This window comes from Sinohyriopsis cumingii, chromosome 17 (assembly GCF_028554795.1).
Source record: "Sinohyriopsis cumingii isolate HCF-2022 chromosome 17, ASM2855479v2, whole genome shotgun sequence".
NCBI lineage: Eukaryota > Metazoa > Mollusca > Bivalvia > Unionida > Unionidae > Sinohyriopsis > Sinohyriopsis cumingii.
Window position 1 is genome coordinate 45453199 of NC_142977.1, and position 27240 is coordinate 45480438.

Here is a 27240-nt window from a genome sequence, read left to right on the forward strand (position 1 = left end):
ACTGCAATAATAAGAAATAAAAAAAACTAAAATATTCTTTACAGTACAACATAATGACTATCGTATATCAACATGAAGATTGTTAAATTCACAGATTTTGGTAAGAGATACATTCTGTGAAGCCATAGTAGCATGTTGTTAGAAAAAGAAAACAAAGATTTAGTAGGGATACGGAATCTGAGCAATCTAGTCTTTTGTAACCCTTTCTTGCCGTGATTCCTACTTTCAAAAACATCAAGACATATACTTTTTTTTAAAACTTTAGGCAATATATTATCCCCTAATTTCTTCAATTTGCCATAATGTATTTTTGCACCATCGTAACATTAATGGCATATTTTGTCAAATGTTGTGCTATTTATAAAGAATATATTTTTGGCAATCCTTGAAGTAGTTTATGAGAGATGCAATAACAAACTTGTACTAATCGATGGACGGACAGTAGATGATGGACAACCGGCCTTCCCATAAGCTCTTGGCCATGACCAATGAAGCTAAAGTTCTGGTGGTATGCTAGCCTCAGCATTATGAACAGGGTAAGTTTAGCATACTAGAACAATAACGTTATATTGTATGCAGTTTAATTCTTCTCTCCATTTGTTCCTTACGCAATAATTCTAATTTGAATGGTGTTGAATAATAATAAAGCATAAAATTAAATATTATTTACCACAATGTAAAGGTTCAATCATTCTTGCTAATCCTGGCTGTCTATTAGTAAGAATATTGCTTCCATTTTAATTTAAAGCCTAAACAACCTGTATTATTATTATTATTATTATAGCCCTGTGTTATTATTATTATAGCCCTGTATTATTAGTATAGCCCTGTATTATTATTATGGCATGTGGTTAATGAAAGCAGTTTTTAATGTAATACAAGTTTTGATTTAATTTGTATATGTTCCTTTTGTAAATCAAATCATTTTCACAAGTGACATTTCCTGAGTGACCTGCCAGAGCAAATCAGACCTAAAACTGTCTCGTGTATTGACAACACCCCTTTGTTTTCAGTTGACAACACCTTCGAATAAGCCACATATATGACTATGTTCAATATAACAGTAGAGTCCCAAACTCAGCTAACTGTGTGTAATTGTTCTGTGGATTTTTGACACTTCCTTGCAATCATTCCAAACACCTAATATTGAATTTTAATGTCGAAGTTTCCGATTGTGGCATTTGGCCATGTAATTGCACATAATAGATTAAAAAATGAGCACAGAATAACAATAATTTATTAGTAATTCTAAGTGCTACTACTAAAGACATCATATTACAGTTATTATAAATACGCAAATATATTTAATCAAATGCCACTACAACAAACACTTTAGTTTTTGTTGGTTTCTAACACTTCACCAAATGGATCATTCGAATCATCAATATTCTGACCCTCGGGCAGGATTTCCCAACGACACATCAATTCATTTGGTAGGTTCTGTTATTACCTAAAAGAGAGTGTAATTTTAACAGCACGTTTAACAATATATTGGCTATAACATGCCAAGGAACAGAAGCTAGATGTCTTTCCCAAAGACACCATCAAATAGCTAACTTCATCTGGTTTGTGAGTGACATCGAACCCGAGACACATGGATTACAATACATCACCAACAAAGATAAGATAGCTCTCGTCTAGAAAAGACCTTGAAGTTTTGGCTACAGATCCGGATCTAACTGTTCACAGCTGAATTAGTGTCATTCAAAGACATATATGTAATGCAAGAAATTTCATAGACATACAGGGGCACATATATTAGTAAGGAAGACTATCACTTCAAAGTGGGTATTTTAGCAGTGGAGAAATTTTATTCTGTTTTGGCATTTAAAATTGGTACCAGGAACGTTTTGTATAGGGTTGAATGGCATTTGCAAAAGGTACTTTAACTATAGGGTTTTATGACATTTAAAATAGGCAAGATATGTATATGGTTTAATGACATTTACAATAGGTAAGTTATGTATAGGGTTTAATGGCATTTACAATAGGTAAGTTAAGTATAGTGTTTTTTGGCATTTACAATAGGTAAGTTATGTATAAGGATTGATTACATTTACAATAGGTAAGTTATGTATAAGGATTGATGACATTTACAATAGGTAATTTATGTATAGGACTTAATGGTATTTAGAATAAGTAAGTTATGTATAGGTTTAATGGTATTTACAATATGTAAGTTATGTATAGGGTTTAATGGCATTTACAATAGGTAAGTTATGTATAGGGTTTAATGACAGTTACAATAGGTACGTTATGTATATGATTTAATGGCATTTACAATAGCTAAGATATGTATACGGTTTAATGACATTTACCATAGGTAAGTTATGGATAGGGTTTAATGGCATTTACAATGGATATTTTATATATAGAGTGTAATGGCATTTATATATTGCAAGAGAGAGAGAGAGAGAGATTAACGACATTTACAATAGTAAATTATGCACATATAGTGTATTGTGCATAATATAATAGCAGTGCTATAAACGTTAGATAATCTCATTTGTTTCGACAGTTTTGCCACCTTATATTTGTGGTCAACGCTGTACCATCATATTTTTCCTTGGACATTAATGCAGTAAAGGTTTTATCATGTGCTTACATAGCTCGTGAAAATATTAACATATTTAAATTAACCTGAAATAAGCTGTACAATGGAATTGTCCATCCATGACAGTGATCTCGTTTTAATGCAATGTACATTCATTATATAACAATATTTAGTTACGAATACAAAAGTTTTCCTAATTAATTTTCTTTCCAAACTAACAAATCATCAATTAAATTACTTGAACAAATTTTGTCTTTTTTGTCATTGTTTCAGCCTCAAAAATAACCTGAAATGTATTTCACAGTAGGGATGGCTTTAACCTCGAAAGCAGGTAACATTAATTGCTGTCTAACACTTCATATTGCAACACGGCCACTACAACAAACCATCAGTATTTTCATTGCCAGATACATTGTTTTGAAATTGATATTTATTGCCTCTTGACACTAATTAAACGTTGTAACTTAGTTTTGTATAAAAACATTTGCGGGGGTGGGTGGGGGTGGTAGGTGCACGGAGTGACAAGATTTGGAGAAATATGATGAAAACTTATGAGATATAGCTCTATGTGTTGCACTGATACATTTATAAATACTAAATATAAATAAATGTGAAACATGCATTTATTTTGATTTGATTGCCCTCAGCATGACTCCATATTAGTAAATAACATGATGAAATATGCAATTTATGGCAAAAAAATATCTTCTTTTGATCGCCAAAGCTTCCTGTCAGTCAGGAGTTTTGAATTAAAATAAGAAATAAAAATCTTTATAAAACAATTCAACTGTACCTCAAGTTTATGACATGTACTGGATATTTCTGACCTGAAAGACTTACTAACAGACTGACGATGGAAGTAATTCTCATAACCTTTGCATGGGAAATTACAAGTAAGGTGCTGATGGTGTGATGTATTTGTTTGGGTATGAATACATGTACGATCTAATCTTGTTTATCTAACCAACTACATGTGTCAGCTTCCAATTTCATCTGAGGTTTTCCATTGAATCTAATCAGGCATGTGAAGTTGGATAATTTGGCTTAGCTAAATATTAGCTACTTACTTTAAAAAGTAATAGTTAATAACTTTATTGTTCAGAACGTTAGCTATAATTTGGCTAAACCCCAATAGTCAAAAGCTGTAGTCAAAATTTGATTTATCCGTAATGGTCCAGAACGTTAGTTAATCTTCAACCAAGCATTCATAACCAGGAACTTTGGTCATAATTTTCCTAAGTCTCGATAGTCCATCACATGTAAGCAGCTTCCCCAGTTCCTGTAAGTGCTGTTATGTATATTGTCCACACACACACACACACACACACACACTAATTTGCCTTACATAGGTCTTCCCTTTCCTTTATGGTTTCACAAATATTCCACAATAAATAGTGCATCAGTACCCTGTAAAAAGTGAGTAGCCAATTACACTAACTTCGTAGCAGGTAAACTAACATTGTTGCCGTTTCTAAAGAATCTTCTGACAAAACCATGAAAGAAAATAATGCTTGCATACCTAATCGGTTGTAACTTATCTATTTGGTCTCATCAAAGTTTGTAATCGCTTACGTACAGAGCCATGCAGTCCGTCGAGTGACTGTTTGAGAGAGCTTCCAATGTCGAGAATAATACGAATCCACATCAGACCTGTATTTAACTTATAAAGTCTTTTTTTTTTTAACCAAGGATTTAATCGTTTGTCATGTATTCTTACTAATATTGAGGTCTACGGTCTGTGATCGATAAATAAGAATTCTTTTTCTACTCTTTTGTCTTCCTGTGAATATGGACTAGAAAATTGCTCTCCTTGGAGGTATGTTCTCCATTTGGAAACTCTTTTGTAATATCAGTCCAACATTTTTCAATAAAGAATGCTTCTACACCGGCTAGTCACGTTTTCCATTCAGTGGGGTCACCGTCATTTTACCCTTATTCAATAGGTTTACTTACACAACCACGATCAGTATCTGAATTGTAAGCCACCCATAATTATACATATATCATTAAGACCAACTAAATAGCAATAGAGTCCCTTTGATTTCGGTCCACCGTTCATGGTCAAACATAATGATTACAGCAACCCATGTAGTTTACAATCAAACATGTGTTAATTACAAAATGACTTCCCATCTCTGTGATCCAGCACACTATTGAATAACAGTAAAAAGAAGTCCAAAACGTGTCCATATCAAATCATAATCTCCAAATATATAGCTTTCAGATATAAATAAAATCAGTTCAAGTTTAAAAGCCGAACTCACCCACCCGCACCCCACCCCGTTGTCTGCCCCACCCCCACCTACCAGAAACCAAGAAACTTCTAATGGACAGATGCTTCTCAACGCAGCACCAGCTGTATTGCTACAATGCAAAGAGTGTTTGTACCCTCCTCTAAAAAGATATTAATAAGATGTGAAAAATAGCAACTCCATATTCCCAAAGGATCAACATCCCCTTTCTCCACACTGCAAGGATTAATATGCATAAAATGTGATTATCAACCAATTATTGCAGTGTAGAATTTTTCTGGTAGTAAAACTAGACAAAATTAGTATTTTTAATAAAGTATCATATCAAATAAATTTCTTTGAAAAGAAACGCTCAAGTCTGAATCAAATGCGATAATGTTTTTAACTAATTCGTGTCTCAGAAAAATATCTGTTTACATTTTACATTCTCATCAAAACTCAAAACTTTATTCTGTTTATATGTAATGATTTTTCTAAGTAAAGATATTTTCTGCAAATATAATACCTTTTTAACTTTCATTCCAAAATTTAAAAAATTACTATTTTAATGATGATTATTGTAATGAAATAAAAAGAGATGCGCAATCATGTTCAATATTTGTTCGCTGCCTTGATTATGATAAGTTTCCCATTTTAAAATATGTAGCAATAAAAGAGTGTTTTAAGAGTCACGCTAGCGTTGGTCACTGCAAGCTGCCGGATGTCTTCTTGTTGTTGAGTTTAATTATAGTGGCGTGCGCACAACTGTGCATGTGCCACTTTTTTTCTGACTGCACCGCAGCCTGCTAGTTGTTCATGGGGAAGGGAATGGTGCCACCTCCCCTTCTTCGTATGGGTTACCGTATGGAGAGGCTTTAAAAAAAAAGGGGGGGGGGGGCTACTGGTGTCTCTGGACGCGATGTCGCATTCTTCTCTGATGCCTTAGAGGACTTCTGATATGAGCTGCTGGTGTCGTCTTCTTCAGGGTGGCCTGGGGAGGGGACTTGATGGGAGCCGATGGTTTCCTGGGAGAAAACATTGCTACCTACAAAAAATCTCCCTTTTATCATAAAGGAGAAGAGGAAGATGCAGAAAATGCTTCATAACCTAATATAACTTAGCCTAAGGTATTTACCAATACCAACAATTGACTAGAAAGAAATGAATACAAAACAGGGGTATATTTTATTCGCTGTATACAAGTTGATACGCATGTCATGATATATATGAATCAGATAGGAAGGTAATAGTAAAGGATTCCATAGGACAAAGGCCACTCGGGTTGAGGGATAAAAAGCCCTTGATCTTTGATATTTACAGTAGTATGCATTTTGCTGTCCAATTTTACAGAATTATTTATGCATTTGATCGATATTTTAGTTTTTTAATTTATTTATTTATTTATTGTAACTATATTTGCTATGATGTACAATATACCGTTTAGTAATTTTTATAGCGTAATGTAATGTCTATATTATTTAATGACCACGACACAGTTTAATAAAAACATTTTATTTATTTTTATTTTGTTACAACCTCGGATGCTGTAGGTCGCGGGTTCGAACACCTGCCTAGTCATACCAAAGATTTATCAATATGGTACTAACAGCTGCCTCGCAAGGCACTGAGCAATAAGAGGTCAGTATTAGGACTTGTGTCAGGATAATGTGACTGGGGTGGGGTGGGGAGAACATCATGTTACATGTCTGAGGCAAGACGCCACAGTGCTAGATATCACTATAAACTGCCACACTGCAGAGATTGTAGCGATGTGACTGAAATTTTTTTAAAACTACGTTGAAAATTCAAATCATACACACTCACACACACTTATTTTGATACAATACAGGCATAGTTACATAAATATCAAACAAAATAATAGAATTGTGATTTTTTAAAAAGAAACAACACAAACGCCGAAAATTCTGTGCAACTAGTTTCGCATTTAATGTATGCTTCTTCAGGCACGAAATGTTTAGAAAGTAACGGATGACGTCTTTTATTTTAAAACAACAATTACATCATTACGTAACGTCATAAATGATATGCATCATCATAACAATTATAATATGCATCATCATAGCAATTATAAATACACTTATCGTCATCTAAATGTAACAGACACCGGTGTTCTCAATATGCAAACATAAGAGAAAGTACTTCTTTCAGTAGTGCTAATACAAAAGAGATATTTTATCTTCGCGATAACACTAACTGCATATCAACTGATGTGATTTATTTAATAACCTGTAAAAAAAAGTAGCATGCGATATGTTGGACAAACACTACAACAAGTTTCTAAGAGAATGAATAATCATCGCTTTCATATAAAAAATTATAGAGATCCTCAGTTTTCCTCTAATGTTTCAACACACTTTAACACCAATAATCACTCTCTACTTGATTTTTCTTTCATGCCAATAGATATTGTGCATGGTGACATGAATAGACTCATAAAAGAAACTTATTGGATTCATAAGTTAGATACTCTGTATCCTAATGGACTTAATGCTAATGCACTATATAAAATTGTATAATTTAAACTGATATATTGTATATCCTTTATAGCAATTTAATTATATGTATGACTGTTTGTCTCTAGTTTATTTTAATATTTTACTAAACAAAATAATACAATTTATTGAACCCCTCTGTGTATCTCGCACTAGGGCACTAGGCTGCAAATCATCACTACACAGAATAATCATTGTAATACTTAATTAAACCCACAAAATCCTACGCATTAACATTTTAAAGGTACATGTCATTAATATAAAACCATATGGTTTGAAAACATGCAGGTGTATATTGATAAAATAATACGAGTATATTGCATTATACTTGTTAGCTATATACAGGTGTAATTGAAACAAAATTACTCCCACGTAATACATTTTGTTACTTTCCAATTAAATTGCATTTCATTGTGCGGTTCTGGTTCATTACACCTTTTTCTCAAATAAAAACAATTAATCACTTCAGGTTCGATAACTGAAAAATTGTAAAAAGGTTTACTCTTTAATGACTCTTAGTGTACAATTGTATAATTAAATTATCAAGTATGCAATAAATTATTATATTTTAACAATTATATTACACAGAAACAAATTTTATACACATTTTTTAAATCAAACACTCACGGTGATTGTGTGTTAAACTTGCCGTGATTCCTTTAAACAATGAAAACCATAATACAATTATTTATTTCAAGAAACGTAAACTGGGTGCATGGGTGGGGGCTTTTGTCCGGCCCCTGAGTGCATTTTGTGATAGGGTTCTTTTGTCCTACCCATGTCAGGGGACTCCTGTCTTAAGGGGTCCGTACCCCATAGTAGAGATAGTCTGGCCTCAATTCATTGATACGTAGAGGCAATAAGTTGCAAATGAGGAAAAGTAGCAAAGAAGAAACTGTATCTTGGAACGTTCTTTCATCCCCTTGAGGGTGACCAGGACCTACTGTCCAGGGTCCTGGGGGAAGGCACCCGAACAGCCGAAGCTGCTCTGTAATAGAAGTAAGATTTTATTTAATTCAACGGGGTATAACTAGTTTAAGAATGCCTACTTAGAAATTGTTACTGTCGTTTATATTCGTGTTGTTGGTGTCTTCATATTTTTGTTGTTGCTGTCGTTCCTATTCATGTTGTTGCTGCCTTCATATACTTGTTATTGCTACGTTCATATACTTGTTATTGCTGCCTTCATATACTTGTTATTGCTGCCTTCATATACTTGTTATTGCTGCCTTCATATGCTTGTTATTGCTGCCTTCATATACTTGTTATTGCTGCCTCCATATACTTGTTATTGCTGTCTTCATATACTTGTTATTGCTGTCTTCATATGACTGTTATTGCTGCCTTCATATGCTTGTTATTGTTGCCTTCATATACTTGTTGTTGCTGCCTTCATATACGTGTTGTTGTTGTCATTCGTAGTATTGCTATTGCTGTCGTTCACGCTCCAGCCGTTCATGTTATTTATTGTACTACATGTTCATGTTGTTGCAGTAGCCGTTGTTGTCGTTGCAGTAGCTTTCTAGTTTGACTGCTTGATGAATGGCCTGCTCGCTCTGTTTACGCACTTTGTCGTTTTTGCTCTCGTCTCGCTGTTTGTGCGTGCATTGCTTCTGCTGTTGATCATACTTGGTGTTTTCTTGCTCTTTTCAACCAACGCGGCCGCGACTGATGTATGGTTGGTGTCAGCCGCTGGCGCGACAACGTTGCCGTCAACATCACACATATTTTGATGTAATTTGTCCACGCCATCATCAACAATATTTAATCGCGATACGTCTACGGAGGCAGCATCTCTCTTTTGAGGCCCAAATCTTATAAAGTCTAAACAGTTCCAATCTGGAGACGCTTTCTAGTTGCTTCCTCCAATTCTACAGTACGTCAACCACCATTTATTTCGATGTCCTTTGGGGACAACTGTCGTTTCTTCATTATGGTCATGATTATAACTCAGTATTAATTTTTTGCTCGAAAAACCAATAACTATCATTTCGGTGATAACCACCATGACTGGTGATGGTAATAACCACCGACACTATATGACATGGCATTTTGCCTTTCTTTTATCACCGATTGCCACGATGATAAACGCTAATAACAGTTCGGCGACAATTCCTATGTGATGATCGAGTAGAAACATTACAGCACCATTGACGTGTTTTGTCGCATGTCGTCGGATAGTTTTCCAATAATTTCCTGAACGTGATCAGTGGAGTTTGCTTATAGTACTGCGTACTATTTAACACTGATCTCTCAACGGATATTTAAATTGAAAACATTGACTCAAAGTTTTCGTTTGGTGTGTAAGTCATTAAATTCTGATTGCAGAAAACTATGATCGCTGTTATTTAGTTTCATTATGTCACTGCGAGTTTGTACAAACCTCATATAATGGTCGTAATTAAACTCCATAAACTTCTCAGCAGCTAATTACTGTTAACTGTCGATTGTCAGATAATACCAGACAATGCTTGAATACGATGTTTGTTGCGTGATCGTATTCTCTCTCTCTCTCTCTCTCTCTCTCTGATCAGTTTCATTTCCTCTGTAACTGGAGAAGTAGTGACAATATTTCCATGATCTCTTAAGTCACGCCGGCACGTTGCAGAACATTGTGGCTAAACATGTTTTTTTAATCTCTGGAAGAGGCAGCTTGTACTCTTTGTAAATAATCTGCACCCATTGGTTGATCATTTTCTATCCTAATGTATTTTTTTACACAAGGTCGTGAACAGTTTTGTTGTCAAAGTATTGACAGATTTGGGCTACATGTTTACACACACGTAGATTCAATGTCCGATAGTGCTATTGTGAATATACTCTTGGGAATAATGACATGTGATTTGTTAATTATTTTAAGCAAAGAACAACTATGTATTTTCATCTGATGTCAATTTTACCTTTTTCTTGCACGTGAAGAAAATGTACGACAACTTTTTGACTGTATCGATGCTGATAATGAATGGACTCATTCTTAGTTAATTACGTGCCAGTAACCTTATACCTTAGTTTAATATCATTATTTATTATGTGTTGTTCATCACTGGGAGCATCTATATCATCGCAATGTATAACCGTCATATAATGCTGATATGAAGAAAGCAGTGACTGCATTCAATAAATAATTTTGGAATAAGTATATAATGTTTACCACTTATATTAATGAGATTTCCTATTAGTAGCTGGTGTGGTGCATACCGCGTGAGGTTTAGTAAAGCTAATCATTATATATTTTCTATGTGTGTGTGTGTGTGTGTGTGTGTGTGTGTGTGCGTGCGTGCGTGCGTGCGTGTGTGTGTGTGTGCATGCACGCACGCAATTACGTACGTGTGTGTGTGTATGTATGTGTGTGTGTGTGTGTGTGTGTGTACTGCGTGCGTGCGTGTGTTTATTTATGTATGATCATTTGTTAAAGTGTTTTTTCTCACCTGTAATTAGCTATACTCTCCATTTTTGCCGTATTCTTGATACTATTCATAATAGACGGACGAAACAAGGATAAAATTAATCAGTTATTGTGTCGATGAAAGGCCCATTGATGAGGGAGAAGTTACTCGAAATACTACGTCTGGAAAAGCTTGGGGCGGGGGACTGATTGATATGTTATAGCACATGTATCAGAAATTACTTTCATAATAATTCATTTTTAATACTTTATTTCAATCTGGCAAGGCGTTTTGATTAATACTGGCCACCACGTATAGCATATCGTGTGCTGAAAAATGGCGTTAAAACCCAACAACAATAAGAACAGCAGCAAGGCGTTTCGACCGGTGACCAAGTGGTTAGAGCGTCCGCCTCGGATGCGGATGGTCGCCGGTTCGAACCAAAGATTTATAAAAACGGTACTGAAAGCTACCTCGCTTGGCGCTCAGCATTAAGAGACTAGTGTTAGGACTCGTCGGCCAGGATAATGTGACTGGGTGGGACATAATGCTACATGTATGCAGCATGATGTCCCAGTGCTAGACATCACAATAAACTGCCGCACTGCAGACATCGTAGCGATATGACTGCAGTCGTCAATGTAAGGGGAAATAATCAATCACGCTCAAACTATGTTTCGAAAAGAGTATTCGCCCGTATATGGCATGTTATACTCGAAACTTTCCACACACAAAAAGAAAAGAATCCAGTATACTTGGTGAGAGATTTTATTGCTTTTTCGTCTATTTTTCTAAGACATTTGATTCGATAGACCAATCAAAACTGATTGAATGTTGAGCGAAAACTGGTACTGAGGAAAGTTTTACGAATGATATCTTTGTGCATGTACCTGAGTTGAGCAGCAGTATACAAACATTTTATTTTTTCGAGGTCAAAATTTGAAATGTATCAGCATATAAAAAATACACGGGGCTTCTTTTTGCTCCAACACTCATCTGAATAAAGGCAAAATAGCATTTGGCATAACAAGCAGGAAAAGCAATAATTACGATTTATATTGGAGCGCTATCTGTTTCTAAATCTTTTAATTTTATTCAGTATTATAGTCTCTCCAAATTTAGGTTACGAGGTGGTATTGTGGAGATATGCATATTCAAACTGGATTGAAAATGCATTAAACAAAATGTGTAGAAATTATTTCAAAATACCGCAGAATAAATTTTCTGCGTTTTCTACAGGTGGAAGTGGCCGATATCATCTCCGTATTCATTATTTCACAAAATATATAAAGTGCTGGATAACACATATTAAGTACTGGATAACAAATATTAAGTACTGGATAACACATATTAAGTACTGAATAACACATATTAAGTACTGGATAACACATATTAAGTACTGAATAAAACATATTAAGCACTGGATAAAATCAACAAGTATCGATACCCTGCAACTGGTACATAGTATCAGTGAAACATGATACTTTGTTCTCAAAAGTTCAAATTTTGTTATATAGTCATGGATTGGGATACGAGCTAATCACATAAGACGTAGATAACTGAACATTTTCTACTGCGTACTGTGAACAATATTTTCAAGACAACTTGTTACAAGATTGGGTTTTAAGAAATATTTTCATTTTAAGAAATTTTATCATTAAAGCCAATCACTTAATGTTAACTACATATTTGTCATTGAAGTTCAGACTAGAAATTTGCTTGTCTTAGATGTTCCACGTGTGATTTGATGACTGAAAGTGCAAAACACAATAAAATACCAATAAAAATGGTCCTTATAAATGAAGATGGCGATAGTCTGAATATCTTAAATTAGATTTAAAAGTAAATTTTTGTACTCACTTCTGCATATTAAAAAGGGCAATACTATTGGATATTTGTCCAGATTAATTTAATATGCTTTTCGCGGGAGAAAACAAGATTTAGAAACTGTACCAATCTGATATATTCTAACTGTAATTTTGTATTATTGTGATAGAGTTCCGTAGATTTGCTCCCTCTCTCTATGTATGTATGTATGTATGTATGTATGTATGTATGTGATTCGTATTTTTAACGTAGCTTTAACAATTTTTCAGCCATATCTCTACGATATATGCAGTGTGGCAGCTTATAGTGATGTACCACCCAGTCACATTATCCTGACACCAGGCCAACCAGTCGTAACACCAACCTCTAAATGCTGAGCGCCTAGCGAGGCACCTGTTAGTACATTTTTAGAAGTCTTTGGTATGACTCCGCCGGAATTCAAAACCCGCGATCTCCCGCATTCGAATGGTTCTGGGGTATCAACATGTAATTAGTACTGAATATGCTGATGTTTACTCGTGTGTTAAGTAATAAATAATTCATAATATGGACTGCATGTAGGCCAGTGGCCATAATTACTAAGTAAAAATTGTCATTTTGACGTCTTGTAAAATATAGCAACGTAAACAGATTCTGTCTTGAAAAGATCTGACCTTGGCGTTGCCTATCAGCTAATTTCAGCTCTAGTCGGTGAGAGGATGTACAAAGTCCTGTCAAGATGAAACAAAATTTCTCCACATTTGCATTATTAAGATGTGATTTAAAACCCAACCCAAATAGCAAAGATAATAAGAGAATAATCCCTGTTCGTGATGTCAATTCCGATCTGTCAGTTCTGTGTGAACAATGTCATTTAATCCTTTTTTAAACAGCAACCAAATTTTAAAAAAGTTACAATATCACGAAAACCAATACCAAGCAGTAAACTCCCTCACTCATCAGGCCAAATAATCTAGATACTAAATATTACAAAAGATTCTAATAAACCTTTTGATCCAGTTGCATAGCATATTACAAACGATTCCAATATACATTTTAGCTTCACAGTTACAAACTTTTCATTTTTATTGATTTGAAAACACCGGAGATAGACACACACAAATATAGATCTTCCGAGATGAACTCCAGGGCTAGAAGAACATCCACGAATTGTCTTTGCCTGTCACGTGTTTTTTTGCCCCTGGCACATGGGGACATACAAAAAAGTTTCCGTTCGTTCTTCCATCCATACAACAAAAGACTCTGCACACATTTCCCTGTTTTATTTTGTTACATGGTATGACATATAGTGTTATATGTGACCGTCTGTCTGAACATCTGTCCAGACGGTTGTTTTACACGTAGATCATTTACTAGGCAACGTTGTGCGGCATTTGTATTCCATGAGCGCATTTCTTTTGTGAAACATATTGTAAATACAAAGTGTTTAGAACCAGGGTAAGACGAGTCATTAAAATAAACATGGAGAATGACATCATCTTTCGTCCAATGATTTTCAAATTATTATACTAAACACTGCGTTGTTTATCTATCTATCACGATCCGTTATATAATAAACGTGTTTACACACACACACGCACACACGCACGCACACACACACATACATACATACACATGTATACTATATATATATATATATATATATATATATATATATATATATATATATATATATATATATATATATATATATATATATAGGGCGTGCCTTACGTGTAAATAGGAGCAATTGGAGTATTGTTGTAATAATCACGTTGACAATGTGCTTTCCTGTTGTTTTTTCTTCCTCCCACAGGAGATAAAACCTAAACAAAATGGAAGGACCAAACAAAATACCATCCCTGAATACTAGATCAACAGATCAGCTACGTACAGTCTCTGTAGTCACAAGTAAGCTCTGCTTAACTAAATTTCTCATCAGCAAATTTCTATCTAGACGAAATAATTTCATATCAGACTAGAGAGAACGACCGTGGGATGAACGAAAATGCGATCACGCATATTCACGAACCTTTCGCAGCCCGGTCGCTAGGTTATACATCCTTTCTCAACGTCCACCTTAAAATAAACAGCAAAACGAGCTCTAAATTTCGAGATATTTATAATAAAACAAATTACAATACAGCATGTTAACTAGATGCATGCTGACTTTCAAAAGTGATTTTCAAAAGTGACTCTCCAGCCTATGTGCGTTTTTTTTTCCCCTCAATAGTTTCCTGATTTTGTCAAAACGGCACTGAAACTGAAACTAGTAATATATAAATTTATCATACGAAATATGAATAAGCCGCAATCAGATTTCTATTATTTTTAAAACCTGTGAACTGTGGTGGTTGGCCATATGTTTCTATGTTAAGTTATATTAAGTCAAAGTTTAGTGTATTTCTTCACTAGTTTCTGTATTCAAGTGATAACTTGAAAGAAATACAGTATTATCATATCTGTACAATTTGTACCCTGGTATTTTTTAATTTCAGTCTTGCCTACGTAACGCGAAATCGGACTAAGTCATTAACTTAGACACAAAGACACAGTGATCACATTCAAGAGGGCTCTCGAAACTCACTTATTTCGACTGCAAGAACAAATTTAAAGACCTAATAATGTTTCCTACCTTAAATATTCTCAGCATGTCTTTTTAATGTTTTCTAATTTCATGGTGTTTGTTTTTGTAATCATAGCATTATATGTTTTTTTTATTTTATAGGTGTTGTCTAATGTTGTAAAGCGCTTAGAGCTTCTAAAGATTAGGCGCTATACAAAGTCCTCATTATTATTATTATTATTATTATTATAAACTGTGTCAAAATCACGTGCACAAGTTGTGAAAGTCACATAGATGTAATGCTTTGTGGGTTTAACGCCAATTTTCAGCACACCATAGGTTGCATATGGCGGCCAGCATATTTGGTGAGGGAAGAACCCGGGAAGAAACACCAACTCACGAAAAGCTGGTGAGATGAAATTAAAGTGGCCCATAAAGGTGAACGGTATATAGACAACTATGCCACCTGCACCCCACCCCGCCCAGTCACATATATTAATCATTACTTCTGCAATGAACTAAATATTTGAGAGACTATAACATGTCTACTGTTGGTCAGCTGTTTTCTATCTTGCCCGCCGAAACAGAAAAATTATCACCACAACGCCACTCGTAGAACAGCCAATTTGGATATAAATTAGGTTTTTGAGAAATTAAAAAAACACAACAACAAACAAACAAACAAGAAAAACACACCCTAACCCACCCCCAAAACCGAAACAAACAACCGGTTATTAAATTTAAAAAAGGCAAATAAATATACTATTTATTTATGTGGCTGAATACTTAGTGTCAACAAATCACCTAAAAAGGCAATCAATAAACGTAAACTGAAGTAAATCCGTCTTTAATATATATATATATATATATATATATATATATATATATATATATATATATATATATATATATATATATATATAACCTGGTAAACAACAAAGGCTTTGTTTATATTGTTGTACTTACCGTTTATACTCGTTAATGAATTGAGTCAAACTGCAAACTGCACAAACCCAGATCTGCCACCGCTTAATGCGCCGGCAGATCTGGTTCTGTGCAGCTTGTTTGGAGTAATCAGTTGAACAAACAGCATAGATCCTGATCTGCAAGCGCAGTACGCTACGGAAGATAATGATATTTGTTGTGTGCAGTCTGAGTCGTCTTATAGGCAAGTACAAACGTTAGGTATACTCAATGTGAATAACTGTGTTCGATATATATATATATATATATATATATATATATATATATATATATATATATATATATATATATATATATATATATATAGAGAGAGAGAGAGAGAGAGAGAGAGAGAGAGAGAGAGAGAGAGATAGACAGACAGACAGACAACTACTTACTCGCCAAATTTAAATTTTTGAAATGTGTGTGTGTGTGTATATATATATATATATATATATATATATATATATATATATATATATATATATATAACCACGTTTCCTAATTCCCCCTCCCACCCACCCCTCCCCCACCCACCCCAAAACAAATAGGCCATGTACAGCATTATAGATGTCTTAATACCATGTATGAATGGGTTAAACAGTTTAAAGCGAAGTATAATTATTGACATTCGCTCCTGATGTTTCTGACAGTTGCAGCATGGAACGTCTTAATTCATTGATACAAGGTGCAAAGTGGATATAACAATATTACAACTATTTATAGCATTCCTATTTCTTGAAATTTGAGAAACTTATTCCATGACCGTAATAAGCCTTTGTACATTTGTTCAATGAAAATTAGTACAGGTGTTGAACTTAAACAGTAATGATTTATTTCAATACGTGTTTATCACCGATGTAATCTGTCTTAGTCGACACTTCTTAAAAATGATGTTGCCCATAAATTTTTATAGTCCACTTAATACTTTGTACACAGTGATAAATATTTATGACACGACCTATTGCTGAGTGGATTTCTGTAATGTGATTGTTTTTTGCCCAATTGTACTGTCTAATTTGTTTTATTTCGTTGATCTTGTGCCGCGGTAAGTGTTGCACGGTTATATCAGTTTTATAAAATGTGTTTTTACGTATTGTAAGTGGATGCGACTTTGCAGGTTACACACATCTCACCTCTGTTTGCACGGGTTCGAGTCTTGGCTCGACCAATGTGGGTATGAGACATATTTTGCGAATAGCTTTCAATGGTCGCTGTTCTTTCTAGGCCCTTCCTCTACAAAATATACTGGCCGCGGTGTGAAACCTATCATGTGCTAAAAAAATAGCATTAAACTCCAAAAATCACAACCTACTAATTATATCTCCCCCTATCAACGAGGACGTAGTTGACATAACATTGTTTAGTTACATAAATACATTAAAAACAATACGTACCTAACTGAAGAGATGATGCGAGATGCAAGAAGGAAGAATGTACGGATATTTGTATTACGTTTTTCAGTGGATTATCAATTTTACTTTTACCTTTAAAAAAAAAAAAAATCTTCAATTTGCTGTGACATTTTGACTAAAGAATTTCGTCTACCGTGTTGTCAAGTGTTTGGTGCTGTGGTCGAACTGTCACGTATGAAAACCACGTTTGAATCTCCAAAACACAGCATAACTTAGTAAGTAAACAGCTAACTTTACCGTAATAATTATGCAAATTCAATCTGGTTTAAATAGCAAATATAAAATGTAAAAAAAAGTAAAGTGTTTTGAGTGATAAACGGGCAATGCTTTGATGATGATAGCAAACACAAAAAGATAAGAAAGATAAAATACCTTCTGGAGAAAAGAGAGGAGAGCATAATAAATGTTGCGCGAAGCGCGCGTTCTGTTCCGGTTATCACGAATACCATACCTTCGCAGAATGAAATTTGAAAGAAGTTTAACTCGTAATTGACTCAGCGTTAATATGATTTCCGTTGCCTTTTATTTGTTCTAAATTTCTCAAAAACAAACTTGTATTCTTTTACGTTGTATTCCTTTGTGTAATGTAGTTGGCATAAACTTTTTTAATGTTGTCTCTTATCTTTATTTGTAATTTGATTACCCTTCGGTAACATTGTGTGAATTGTCGATGTCTTATAGTTATTTTAATGTGTAGCATTTTGTAACTTACTGGTGTTGCTTTATATTTAGCGTAATTTTCACTCTCGTTTCGTAATCATCAGAACTGATCATGCCGTGAATGTTTTATCTCCTTTATTCTCTAATATGGATAATTTTTTAAAATAAATTTATACCGGTTTAGAAACGAATAAAGCTATATCAAAAACCTGAATGTTTTTTTTTTTTAAATGCTGTTTATATATATATATATATTTCAAAGCCAACGGGATTTAGAAAGATTTCATCAAACTGACACAGGAGAAGAGATTGGGACGTGTATGCCCGTTTGCTGTTCTTTGCTGTTAAGGAATCAGTTCAATATTTATCAATCAATCCTAACACACACACACACACACACACACACACATCATACATACATACATACATACATACAGATATGATATAAATAATACAGTACGAGTATATTACCGATTTCATGTTGAATTTACACAATTTTCTTTTTGCGAACTGGCGCGCGCGCGCGCGCGCACGTACACATATACTGTTTGATATCGCCTTATTCACGAGTCAGCATCTTTTTGGAGGTTACATAAATCATGAACGGGACGGTTGGTGTTATTAGATATTTGAGACTGGGTACCCAAAAGAGCGATGTCCATTATAACTGGACAATTTCATGTTTCGTGCGCATCCTTGAGTCACTCACGTATTACTAACATGTTTTCCAATTGGTGTATATCATACCGTTTTGAAATACAGTGTGTGTGTGTGTGTGTGTGTGTGTGTGTGTGTGTGTGAGAGAGAGAGCTGGCTGTGGGGATTTCACATTCTAAGCCAGATGGTTAATGTTTTGGGGTCCTATATTTGCTTAGGTCGCCTGCGCCTTGTGAGAACTAAAAATTAGTTTGTGACCGACTGAAATAAGTGTGTGTGTGATGTGAATTTTTAACGTAGCTTTCAGTCATATTGCTACGATGTCTGCCGAGTGGCAGTTTATAGTGATGTCTAGCTCTGGGGCATCATGCCGCAGACATGTAGCATCATGTCCCACCTAGTCACAGTGTCGACGAGAGAGAGAGAGAGAGAGAGAGCGGAAACACAAGCTGTCCACCATCACGTCACTTGAAAAATATGTGAATCCATGACTTTCTTTTCTTTGCAACTTGCAGTATAATGTAAGTCACAGTAACCCACTTTCTATTGCATATATATGTCCTCTTCAAAACGTAGTTACACCCTTCAGCCAAAAGTGCTCGAGCAATTGATCATTCGGCTTATTTTTGCCTAACTCTTTTCTCAATTCTGCTAACATGCATATTCTTGAGTTTATGACTTACATTGCTATTCTTTATTTTGTCTTAGCACACCGCCTGTCCTCAAATAGTTCCATCTTTTAGGTCTGAAAATAACCGATAATTCCATCTAAATTACATACGCAAAGGCATGAAGGGAAAAATTTAAATAAAGAAAATTATATTATTACGTTTTTTGGTAAGTTAAAAAAAACGTCGTCACCTATATTGTCGTTATTGATGATGATGATGATGATGATGATGATTTTCTTTGAGATGAAAAAACAAGAAGTCATAACCTGGGACAACTTTTACATTAACTAACGTGAACAGGAAATACAATTTACGAAATATATTTCTCTGACAATCTTGAGAATGACGAATTCGCAAAGTATTATTTAATGTGGCATAATATTAGGTGACGAACCACTAAGTGTACATGCAAGCCCATCATTGATTTGACTGGCCGAGTCGGAGTCACACGGTAAACTCTATGAGCCTCGTTTTGGATCTGACTCATAGAACAATATGGCGGCGACCAAGTGAGGGAGGAAGTAGATTTATTTTTGTTCATAGATGACCAATATTTGCGTTAAAAACAAAGGTTATGTAGTAATTTAATACTTGTGGCTTACAACTGTAATTCCTCTACCAAATGGCTGACTCTTGGGCCAGAGGTAGAAGAGAATCACTATTTTAGGCCTACTTGAATATGGGGGCTCAGCAAGGGAAAGAAAAATCGGGTTCCTCAAAAAGCAAGCAAAAGACAAAAGAGAGTCGTGCTACGCCTCCTAGCAGCCTATTTTCTACCGATCCGAATGGTGAGTGTTGTTTGTTTAAATTCCTTAGTTGTGTTATAGCTTGGACTATAAATGAAATAGGCTTGTTATGCTACGGACTAAACCCTTTCTTTTGTACACTGTTCTAACCTTAGGCTTAGGTTGCCATGCTTGGGTGAGAGTCTTGTGGTTGCCCATAATCTTATAGTACTGTTTGTTACCATATATTTCCTTCCTCCGACAAACTTGTTCTTGTTTAAAAATAAATAAATTTAATTCAGATCTGAGTTGCTGTTTTGAATAATTTTCTTGATGTTTGTAGGATGCTATTTGCTTCTGTAACGACCAGGTTTATTGCATGTGTTATGTTTCCTGTTTACAATTGGTCCTGTGGAGAATATTTAAACTAAAAATGATGCAAATTCTATGTCAGATTTACACCAAAAAAGAGACAGTGAGAAGGACGTTTACAGCAAGAAATGTAATTTGCATTGATGAAGGAGATCTAATTATGACTGGAGAGATTTCATATTTTTTTAATGCTATAGGTATGTCTATCAAAGTGATAGGGTTTATTTTTCCTGTTGCTGGTTTTGTGTTTGAAAGGAATTGGTCAGAATACATGAGCAAAGTTAACAAAAAGCTATATCAAAAAAAAAGTTTAAGTTATTTGAATCAAATAACCATTCATCATCACAAGCCTTATTTGAAGCTATGCTATTTTGACATTTTCTTTACCTAATACTGCCAGGAATTGTATTTCCTCATTTCTCATAAGTATTCAAAAACCTGCTCAATGAGTTGTTTGGAATGCCTGAAAGGCTGCCCAAACATAACCCTCGTGCCAGTTGAGTGAGATAGTCAAGATGAAATGAACAAATTGAATGGAATGTGAGAAAGTAAAGATGAATTGAACAAAGTGAATGGAGTATGGTCATTTGTTTCATTTTCCAGTCACTTGGTAAATTTGTTGATCACCAATGGATTCAACATAAATAAAGTTACATATGAATGTGTAATCTCTTCTTTGATTCCATCTAGCTTCACAAAATTATAGAATGGCATGATGACATAACTGAGAATTGTTATAGTTGTAATGTTACAATCACAATTATCATGGTTATCAACTGCCTTACTTTTCATTCATTTACTATTTCAAAATGAATGCGCCCTATAACTATGATGACATATTAATGACATAACAATACACACACATTTCGCCAGGGAAAAATGAGTACCACTATTGGGATACCTAGTTTTAGATTGGGGTTTGCAACTTTATTTCAAGGAATGAGTCCTTTACTGCTAGTTTTAAAATCATTTGGTAAACCCAACAGTATGTATAAAATTCCAATGACTTCTTCCAGTTTCATATGTTACAGCATGAATCTCATTGGCTGACATGTAATAGCTTATGTAGGCATTCATTTAATTGGATTAAAAGTTTAGTGAAGCAAAAGAAAATACTATGATTAAACTCATTTAAATTGCTCAATGAAAATAAATTAGATACAGAAGATGCTATTGTACTGAGACCACAGCTTGAGAAAAGCCGAAGTTGGTTTGCTTTCTCTGTATATATGAATAAATAAAAGTTTCACTTGAATCGCCAGATAGCATTTACCCTAGCTTAATATGTACAGATAACAGGTTAGACTGGTCTTTGTGTCAGCAGTAGCCGAAACAAATAGTAACATTTTGTAACAAGGTGTATCTCCATCCTGTTGCTGGATTCGATATGTTGGGCAGGCAGAAGTTTCAAATGATGAGGCCATGATTGGTTGTCAAAACAATTGCACATAGGATACCAAGGGTAGTGGACATTGTGTCCTCGACCCTCCAGATCTGGAGTCATGCAGTAATTTAGAAGGACAAAGGAAAATAGATTCATTTGATGCACTAATATTAAGATAATCTTTGTTTCTGCAGTGTGATTAAAATCAGATCTCTACTGGCCTACATAAAGATCTGACAGTGACCACTAGGGGTCATGTCCTGGTCAGTTTTGAGTTAGCCAGTGGAAATGCAGCTTTTATAAATCTGAAAGTGAGTAGAATCATTTGGCACACATTCATTCTCTTCGGCCATACTGGTCAGTCTCTCAAATGGAAAGATATAAGACTTCATCTAATTGGCTGATAAAATTAGCAACTGATGTAATAAGGTAGTCACCAGAACATGACTACTGAGCAATCACTGTCAGATCTTCACATAGGATAGATGAGATATGATTTTAATAAGACTGATTGTTTCTGATGTCCGTGCAGAAGTTTATTCACCACTACAATTTGCGAGAAAAACTATTCATTTGGATTACTCCTCCTTTAATAATATCATAGTTTGGTCTTTTAAGAAAGTAGCTGACTCAGCTCACACAAAACTAATTTTTCCATGACATCTTCTGCATGATTTAATGCATTTTGGTTTTCTAGTCAAACTGTACCCAGACCAAGGCTTGTGAATGTGACTTGTACATTGCCTACAAGCAGCTTATACTCTAATGCAAAAACTTGTGATCCCACCAACCTCAACCCTGTTTAATTGACTACATCTAGGATCCAAAACTTTTTTCATCATTTGGTCTGAACATCCCACAAGATCTTTCCTACCCACACCACAGTTGCCATGAAAAAGGAGGTTAAGGCTAAAAGCTACGATTGCATATTAGGCCAACATACATATCTATATATATATATATATATATATATATATATATATATATATATATATATATATATATATATATATAATGAGGACTTTGTATAGTGCCTAATCTTTAGAAGCTCTAAGCGTTTTACAAAATTAGACAAGACGTATAACATAAAAAACATATATAATGGTATGATTACAAAAACAAACACAATAAAATTAGAAAACATAAGAAACATGCTGAAAATATTTAAGGTAGGAAACATTATTAGGTCATTAAGTTTGTTCTTGCAGTCGAAATAAGTGAGTTTTAAGACCACTCTTGAATGGGATCACTGTGTCTAAGTTCAGTGGGCAAACATTCCATATAATACGTACAAAGTGCTTTAAGTACTGGCCAGAACTGACTCTGTTAGATGCAAAAATCAGTTTTGGGAATATTTTTATTATTTGCTTTTATACTTTGAGGGAAAAAGTGCCAGGGTTCACAGTGAAAAACTGATGGTTGGCCAACCAGAAGCATGCATTTTTAAAAAAAAAATTTTGGCGGGGGTCCTTACTTAACAACATGATTTAACTTGGACCTGATACAGAAGATAAAGCTGTATAAATTCCATTCGGATTGAACTTACTATAGTGCTGGTCCAAGTTATTAAATTTGGTTGTTAGTCTCATTAAATTCTATGACCAAATAACTTATTATCATTTTCTATGCTAGATCTTGGTCGAAATTCAATTCTGTACCATTCCTGTGGTTTTTGGCATAAGGTTATTTGAGGAGACATAAATGACAGTCAGATTTAAAGTTATTCTTTCTTATGAAATCACTTATTGTATACCCTTTTTACTTCCAGTCAGGTTTACCTCCCTTTTGAAATGTGTCTGTCATCTTTGGGTTAGCCTGAATCTTTGATTTTATTTAAAGGAATGGAATTTGTCATATACCGTTATTATGAGATAGGACTATCAAATTATTTATTTTTCATATAATATTGGTTATACAGTTAAACCTGTCTTAAGAGTCCATGTTCAGATTCATTGATTGTATAATGTTATGACGTGTCATGAGATACCACCTGTCATGAGAGACCATTTTGTCTTGGCAGAAAGTGGTGTTCTTTCAAGACAGGTTCCACTGTATACAAAATTATTCTTTCTTTTAATACACACAGATGTCTTGAAATTATTGAATTTTTAATGGAGATAGTATTTCCAATACATTTGCTAAGGAGGGTCATCCATCATTTGGCTGACTGATTGAAAGGAAAGTGATTATGAAAGTCAGTGACCTCATGTGCAGAGTATGTTTATTCCATTATTTTAAAGAACCTTCTATACCTAAACTAGAAAACTGGATTCATTAGTGGCTACCTATGCATGCATCAAATTTTCAGTGAGATTTCTCAAACACAGAATATTTAAGCAATTTTATATAGACTAAGAGTGCATATTTAACTATCATACAGCATCATATAGAGACAGGTAGGTACCACTTTGTTCCAAGGACACATTATTTTTCCTCCATGGTTTTTGAAATGTTTGAAATCTGGTGTTATTTTTGCATGTGTACATAGGTAATGAAGATAGAGTTATGTGGCCTGATGTGCAGTGTTTGGTATTGCAATAATCTCATTGCTGACTCATGTAGATGAGTTGCTTTGTATTTAGTATTGATTACAGAATCAAGTGTTGATCAATCAGCATATGATGTTTATAAGCCTCACAATTGAATTTGAGTTGATGCCTGTGGTCATAGTACTGTAGTTAAAAAGTCAGATTTAGTGGTTTTATTGATTAGTTTACAGGAACACATTGTGGGGGACTTAATCTCTGTTTGCAGTATCACTGGGGCAGTTAGGAATTGGTGATGATTTTAAACTTCATGATTTGAATTGATTTGGTCACATATTCATCCTACTCTTGTCTGGCAGCGCCACGTTTGGCAGACTTTTTTGTGGCTGCATAATGACGCAGAGTTTAATCTATCCTCGTATTTGGGCAATTTATATAGAATGTGAGAGAAACAAAAGAAGTGGTTTTGAAGGGCTTTGTAAATTCTTCAAACATTGGAATGTCATGAAGAAAAAAGTGTAGAAAATTGTAGTATGCCAGGTAATGAAAACATTTCTTGGCTTAATGTAAATTCCATGAACGATTTACATCCAACATTTTGTGTATTATGTGGTACATTCTTTGAGGAAGTAGTTAGTGGTGCAATGATTAATTAAAGGTTGGTTTGAAAATTCAGATATATATATACTGTTGTTTCCAGTGAATATGTGCTAAAGCTAACAAATTCTGTTGTGAACCATTTTTTTAACCAGTGGGCATGTTATATATTAACAGTACGTGTCCAAGCTGTCAGAAAACTGTTTGATAACCCATTGTACGTGGGGTGCACAAGTGAAGTGTTTTGTTAGCAATCTTTTGATCCTGCAATGCTCAGAAAGAAGGCAGTAAAGATTTACATGTACAGTCAAACCCGGTTATCTCGATTACGTCGGGGGTGTAAAAAAATCGTCGACATAACCGGGTCCCGAGATATCCGGGTTCATAAAAACCGGTAATTTTAAAAATGTCCTTGAGCATTACTCCTGTCTCTTGCTGGTGTTTACTGGAATCCCCTCCCACTGCATGTTACAATAAAATTAACAAAACGCTTAATTGATAATAAAATGAAATGAACTAACCTGGTGTTGTTATCATTTATTCCTTTTTTATCATCATAAGTAATTTATTAAAGAAAAAATATATCTATGAACTCCTTATATCACATGTAGCGTATGCATCCATTACTGTAGTGTGCATCACTTATGTCAGATAACACACGACGCATTTTTATAATTGATGTGAATATTGAAAAACAAATCATGTTTGGTTGTACTCAGAGGTTTGAATATGTTATCAGATTGAAAAATGGATCAAAGAAAATCACAAACGAGAGAGTGAGAGAGAAACATCCACCGATTGCTTTCAGGCACCCGCCATTCACGCATAACGCGGTGTTAGGTGCAAAATAACCAAGATTGTATTATATCCAGGTTAATATATGACAGTAATCCAATCGGTGACAACGAAGCAGATACAATCATGCAAGCAAGATGATGATGATGATGATCAGCCTATCACTATCCCAAGCTACAGTGAAATGGCTGAATGCATTAAAAAAATGAAATTGTTTGTGGCAAGTGTCGACGGTGCCGAGCATATGTATGAAAACGTAAGTGCTTTTGAATCGTTCGTTACAGATCAGCACCGGAGTAAACAAAAGCAGACTGATATTACTTCATATTTTCTACAAATCGATCGCTTTTGCTGACTATTTCTTGTACAATTTCTGTGAGACTGACGTTAAAAAGTTGCATTTCGTCGAATTAAGCGGGTCCACATGTTACTTCGGACCGAAACTTATGCCCGACATAACCGGGTTATCGACTTAACAGAGGTCGAGATAAGCGGGTAAAAAATAGCATAACAAAGAAGAATTTTTTTCGGGACCGGACCAAAACGCTCGACATAAGCGGGTTGTCGAGATAACCGAGGTCGAGATAAGTGGGTTTGACTGTATTGCTGTTTCAGTTTTTCAGTCAACAAGGCATAATGGTACCAGTTTTCGTATCTGTTTAAATTTGTTCAAGTGATGATTTTTTTTGTTCAAAACATGAGCAACTGTAAATGCTTCACCAAAATCCCACACTTACCACCACTTATTCTAAATGTATCCACCTGACAGGGGTCATGATATAAAATCCATCATATAAATGATGCATCTTAATTTGGTTACAATTTATTTAAAAATGTCATCTTGATTGCAATTTTATTTTAAAACCGTCCTGAGGCATAACATATTATGTGATGATGTCCATCTTTGTTATGAGTTTCATTTTTGCACAGCAATTCCGGTTGTCCTCCTTTTACTGTTATTAGGCTTTGTTGATGGCTTTTAGTTCTGATAAGGAATAGCCTGACCAATTTTGGGATCAAAAACTCAAACGCTAATGTAACTGACTGGAAAAAAAATTGTTTCAGTGCAACAGCTTCAGTTCTCCACCATCCATAGTTACCAAATTTGCAGATGGCTAGCACTTGATGTAAGGAAGAACCTTATTGATTTTTTTTGTCAGAGGTCAAGGTCACTGACTGGGGAAAAAAAGAAAAATTGTTTCAGTGCAACTTCTTGAGTTCTCCACCATCCATAGTTACCTTATTGAATTTGGGGTCAAAGATCAATGTCACTGACTCCTCACAACAATTTAGATGAACTAATGGATAAACTGATGATAATCAGAGGGTATCATGATAACTTCAATGCATTTATTAAAAAAATGTTGGGATAAAATGATTTTGAGTGAAAAATGACAAATAAATGAAGAAACTAGACCTTCACTTGTATATGAACTTGACACCGATTACATAATTGTGG

The 27240-nt window shown here is 34.7% G+C and overlaps 1 protein-coding gene across 2 annotated transcripts in view; it reads left to right on the plus strand.

Moving 5' to 3' along the window:
- Positions 1 to 19910: 19910 nt before the first annotated feature.
- LOC149778536 (uncharacterized) overlaps positions 19911 to 27240 on the plus strand; it is a 111664-nt gene continuing 104334 nt past the window's right edge. For both annotated transcript variants that reach the window (XM_089939432.1, XM_089939433.1), the window contains exon 1: positions 19911 to 20210. In XM_089939432.1, the coding sequence (XP_089795558.1) occupies positions 20102 to 20210 (109 nt within the window). In that variant the 5' untranslated portion in view covers positions 19911 to 20101. The remainder of the gene's footprint in view (positions 20211 to 27240) is intronic.